Here is a 6,941-nt window from a genome sequence, read left to right as displayed (position 1 = left end):
CATACCTGTACACACACACACACACCTGTACACACACACACACCTGTACACACACACACACCTGTACACACACACACACCTGTACACACACACACAGACACACACACACACACACCTGTACACACACACACACACCTGTACACACACACACACACACACACACACAGACACACACACACACACACCTGTACACACACACACACACCTGTACACACACACACGCACCTGTACACACACACACACAGACACACACACACACAGACACACACACACACACACCTGTACACACACACACCTGTACACACACACACACAGACACACACACACAGACACACACACACACACACACACACACACACCTGTACACACACACACACACCTGTACACACACACACACCTACACACACATACCTGTACACACACACACACACCTGTACACACACACACACACCTGTACACACACACACACCTACACACACATACCTGTACACACACACACACACCTGTACACACACACACGCACCTGTACACACACACACACCTACACACACATACCTGTACACACACACACACACCTGTACACACACACACACACCTGTACACACACACACACACACACACACACCTGTACACACACACACACCTGTACACACACACACACCTGTACACACACACACACAGACACACACACACCTGTACACACACACACACACCTGTACACACACACACACACACACCTGTACACACACACACACACACACCTGTACACACACACACACAGACACACACACACACAGACACACACACACACAGACACACACACACAGACACACACACACACACACCTGTACACACACACACACACCTGTACACACACACACACACACACCTGTACACACACACACACACCTGTACACACACACACACACACACCTGTACACACACACACACACACACAGACACACACACACACAGACACACACACACACAGACACACACACACACAGACACACACACACACAGACACACACACACAGACACACACACACACACACCTGTACACACACACACACACCTGTACACACACACACACACACACCTGTACACACACACACACACACACCTGTACACACACACAGACACACACACAGACACACACACACACAGACACACACACACACAGACACACACACACACAGACACACACACACACAGACACACACACACACACACCTGTACACACACACACACACCTGTACACACACACACACACACCTGTACACACACACACCTGTACACACACACAGACACACACACACACCTGTACACACACACCTGTACACACACACACACACCTGTACACACACACCTGTACACACACACACACACCTGTACACACACACACACACCTGTACACACACACACACACCTGTACACACACACACACACACACCTGTACACACACAGACACACACCTACACAGACACACACACCTGTACACACACACACAGACACACACACACACAGACACACACACACACCTGTACACACACACACACCTGTACACACACAGACACACACCTACACAGACACACACACCTGTACACACACACACACAGACACACACACACACAGACACACACACACACCTGTACACACACACACACCTGTACACACACAGACACACACCTACACAGACACACACACCTGTACACACACACACACAGACACACACACACACAGACACACACACACCTGTACACACACACACACACACCTGTACACACACACACAGACACACACACGCACCTGTACACACACAGACACACACCTACACAGACACACACACACACCTGTACACACACACACACAGACACACACACACACACACCTGTACACACACACACACAGACACACACACACACACACACACAGACACACACACACACAGACACACACCTACACAGACACACACACCTGTACACACACACACACAGACACACACACACACAGACACACACACACACACCTGTACACACACACACACACACACCTGTACACACACACACACACCTGTACACACACAGACACACACACACACACACCTGTACACACACACACACACACAGACACACACAGACACACACCTGTACAGGCGAGAGTGTGTGTGTGTCTGTGTGTGTGTGTCTGTGTGTGTGTGTCTGTGTGTGTGCCCCGCCCCTCTCACCACACGCGCAGGAATCTCACCTGTCCCGTTCTTACAGTCTCCCCGTTACAGCCACTCAGCTACAATCATCATCATCATCATCAGCAGTAGTAGTATCATCATCAGCAGTAGCACCATCATCATCAGCAGTAGTAGTATCATCATCAGTAGTAGTATCATCATCATCAGTAGTAGTAGTATCATCATCATCAGTAGTATTATCATCATCAGTAGTATTATCATCATCAGTAGTAGTAGTATCATCATCATCAGCAGTAGTATCATCATCATCAATAGTAGTATCATCATCAGTAGTAGTATCATCATCATCATCATCATCAGTAGTATCATCATCAGCAGTAGTAGTATTATCAGCATCAGTAGTAGTATCATCATCCTAATCAGTAGTATCATCATCAGCAGTATTATCATCATCAGTAGTAGTAGTATCATCATCATCAACAGTAGTATCATCAGCCAAACCACCCACCCACTCACACACCCACCCACCCACTCACTCACCCACCCACCCACTCACCCACCCACTCACACACCCACCCACCCACCCACTCACACACCCACCCACCCACCCACCCACTCACTCACTCACCCACCCACACACCCACCCACCCACACACCCACCCACTCACACACCCACCCACCCACTCACCCACCCACCCACCCACCTACTCACACACCCACCCACCCACTCACTCACTCACTCACCCACCCACCCACCCACCCACCCACCCACTCACTCACCCACCCACCCACCCACACACCCACCCACCCACCCACTCACTCACTCACTCACCCACCCACCCACCCACTCACACACCCACCCACTCACACACCCACCCACTCACCCACTCACACACCCACCCACTCACCCACCCACCCACCCACTCACTCACCCACCCACCCACCCACCACACACTCACCCACCCACCCACTCACTCACTCACCCACCCACCCACCCACTCACTCACTCACCCACCCACCCACTCACTCACACACCCACCCACTCACCCACCCACCCACCCACTCACACACCCACCCACTCACTCACTCACTCACCCACCCACCCACTCACCCACCCACCCACCCACTCACTCACCCCACCCACCCACCCACCCACCCACCCACCCACTCACTCACTCACCCACCCACTCACTCACTCACCCACCCACCCACCCACTCACCCACTCACCCACCCACCCACCCACTCACCCACTCACCCACCCACTCACCCACTCACCCACTCACCCACCCACTCACTCACTCACCCACGCACTCACTCACCCACTCACCCACTCACTCACTCACTCACTCACCCACTCACCCACCCACCCACACACTCACCCACCCACTCACCTACTCACCCACTCACTCAATCACCCACCCACCCACCCACTCACCCACTCACACACCCACCCACCCACTCACTCCCACCCACCCACTCACTCACCCACCCACCCACACACCACACCCACCCACCCACCCACCCACTCACTCACTCACCCACCCACCCACTCACTCACCCACCCACCCACCCACTCACCCACCCACCCACTCACCCACCCACTCACCCACCCACCCACTCACACACCCACCCACCACCACTCACTCACCCCCCACCCACCACCCACCCACTCACCCACCCACTCACCCCACCCACCCACTCACTCACCCACCCACCCACCCACTCACTCACCCACCCACCCACCCACCCACCCACCCACCCACTCACCCACCCACCCACCCACCCACTCACCCACCCACTCACACACCCACCCACCCACCCACCCACTCACACACCCACCCATCCACCCACTCACTCACTCACCCACCCACACACCCACCCACCCACACACCCACCTACTCACACACCCACCCACCCACTCACTCACCCACCCACACACCCACCCACCCACTCACCCACCCACCCACCCACTCACACACCCACCCACCCACCCACTCACTCACTCACTCACCCACCCACCCACCCACCCACCCACTCACTCACCCACCCACCCACCCACACACCCACCCACTCACTTACTCACCCACCCACCCACCCACTCACCCACCCACTCACCCACCCACCCACCCACCCACTCACACACCCACCCACTCACACACCCACCCACTCACCCACTCACACACCCACCCACCCACTCACCCACCCACCCACCCACTCACTCACTCACCCACCCACCCACCCACCCACTCACTCACTCACCCACCCACCCACCCACCCACCCACACACTCACCCACCCACCCACCCACTCACTCACTCACCCACCCACCCACTCACTCACTCACCCACCCACCCACCACCACTCACCCACTCACCCACTCCACCCACTCACACACCCACCCACTCACTCACTCACTCACCCACCCACCCATTCACCCACCCACCCACCCACTCACCCACCCACCCACTCACTCACCCACCCCACCCACCCCACCCACCCACCCACTCACTCACTCACCCACCCACCCACCCACTCACTCACTCACTCACCCACCCACCCACTCACCCACTCACCCACCCACTCACCCACTCACCCACCCACTCACTCACTCACCCACGCACTCACTCACCCACTCACCCACTCACTCACTCACTCACTCACCCACTCACCCACCCACCCACACACTCACCCACCCCACTCACCTACTCACCCCACTCACCCACTCACTCACTCACCCACCCACCCACCCACTCACCCACTCACACACCCACCCACCCACCCACTCACCCACCCACCCACTCACTCACCCACCCACCCACACACCCACCCACCCACTCACTCACTCACTCACCCACCCACTCACTCACCCACCCACCCACCCACTCACCCACCCACCCACTCACCCACCCACTCACCCACCCACCCACTCACACACCCACCCACCCACCCACTCACTCACTCACCCACCCACCCACTCACCCACCCACTCACCCACCCACCCACTCACTCACCCACCCACCCACCCACTCACTCACCCACCCACCCACCCACCCACCCACCCACTCACCCACCCACCCACCCACCCACCCACTCACCCACCCACCCACCCACCCACCCACTCACCCACTCACCCACTCACCCACCCATTCACTCACTCACTCACTCACCACACTCACCCACTCACTCACTCACCCACTCACCCACCCACACACTCACCCACCCACTCACCTACTCACCCACTCACTCACTCACCCACCCACCCACTCACCCACCCACTCACCTACTCACCCACTCACTCACTCACTCACCCACCCACCCACTCACTCACTCACCCACCCACCCACCCACCCACCCACCCACTCACCCACCCACTCACCTACTCACCCACTCACTCACTCACTCACCCACTCACCCACTCACCCACCCACCCACCCACTCACCCACCCACTCACCTACTCACCCACTCACTCACTCACCCACCCACCCACTCACCCACCCACCCACTCACCCACCCACTCACCTACTCACTCATCCACCCACTCACCCACCCACCCACTCACCCACCCACCCACTCACTCACCCACTCACCTACTCACTCATCCACCCACTCACCCACCCACTCACTCACCCACTCACCTACTCACTCATCCACCCACTCACCCACTCACCCACTCACCTACTCACTCATCCACCCACTCACCCACCCACCCACCACCCTACCCCCCCCCCACCCACCCACCCTACCCCCCCCACCCACCCACCCTACCCCCCCCACCACCCTCCTCCCATCCCCACCTTCACCCCCCCCACCTGTGTCACCCCCCCCCCCACCTTCACCCCCCCCCCACCACTTGTGTCATCACCACCCCACCCCCCACCTCCAATGCAGGGCGCTGATTGGCCTGGGCGCGGTGGACGCGACCTTTGAACTGCTGCCCGTCGTCGACGGGGGCGTGGTCAGCGGTCACGTGCTGCTGAGGATGGGCGGAGCTCCGGGAGCGGGGGGGTCGCGGCGGGGTCAGGGGTCGAGGGTCAAGAGGTCGCAGCCCGCGACCTGCGGCGTCGTCGATGACCCGGACGGAGCGGAGAGGCCGCGGGTGGCTCAGTCCCAGGGGGGGGTGGGTGGGGGTGGTGGGGGGTGGGGGGGGGGGTGAGTGGGTGGGGGTGGTGGGGGGTGGGGGGGTGGGGGGTGGGGGGGGGGGGTGAGTGGGTGGGTGAGTGGGTGGGTGGGTGGGTGAGTGGGTGAGTGAGTGGGTGGGTGAGTGAGTGAGTGGGGTGGGTGAGTGGGTGAGTGGGTGGGTGAGTGAGTGAGTGGGTGGGTGAGTGGGTGGGTGGGTGGGTGAGTGAGTGAGGTGTGAGTGGGTGGGTGGGTGAGTGAGTGGGTGGGTGAGTGGGTGAGTGGGTGGGTGAGTGAGTGAGTGAGTGAGTGGGTGGGTGAGTGGGTGGTGTGGGTGGGTGAGTGAGTGAGTGAGTGGGTGGGTGAGTGGGTGGGTGGGTGAGTGAGTGGGTGAGTGGGTGGGTGGGTGGGTGAGTGGTTGGGTGGGTGGGTGAGTGGGTGGGTGGGTGAGTGGGTGGGTGGGTGAGTGGGTGAGTGGGTGGGTGAGTGGGTGGGTGGGTGGGTGGGTGGGTGAGTGGGTGGGTGGTGGGTGGGTGGGTGAGTGGTTGGGTGGGTGGGTGGGTGAGTGGGTGGGTGGGTGAGTGGGTGGGTGGGTGGGTGAGTGGGTGGGTGGGGGGGGGGGTGGGGGGGGGTGGT

The 6,941-nt window shown here is 59.1% G+C and overlaps 1 protein-coding gene across 1 annotated transcript in view; it reads left to right on the top strand.

Annotated features, from left to right (window-relative positions):
- Positions 1 to 6,306, top strand: part of LOC144954504 (uncharacterized) — a gene marked incomplete at both ends in the record, with an annotated part of 66,098 nt that extends 59,792 nt beyond the window's left edge. The window contains one exon of the mRNA XM_078884978.1: positions 6,078 to 6,306. Coding sequence (XP_078741104.1) covers positions 6,078 to 6,306 — 229 coding nt within the window. The remainder of the gene's footprint in view (positions 1 to 6,077) is intronic.
- Between the last annotated feature and the right edge of the window lie 635 nt (positions 6,307 to 6,941).

This window comes from Lampetra fluviatilis, unplaced genomic scaffold (genome assembly GCF_964198595.1).
Source record: "Lampetra fluviatilis unplaced genomic scaffold, kcLamFluv1.1 SCAFFOLD_478, whole genome shotgun sequence".
Taxonomy (NCBI): Eukaryota; Metazoa; Chordata; class Hyperoartia; order Petromyzontiformes; family Petromyzontidae; genus Lampetra; species Lampetra fluviatilis.
This window is presented reverse-complemented; position numbering and strand designations above follow the sequence as displayed.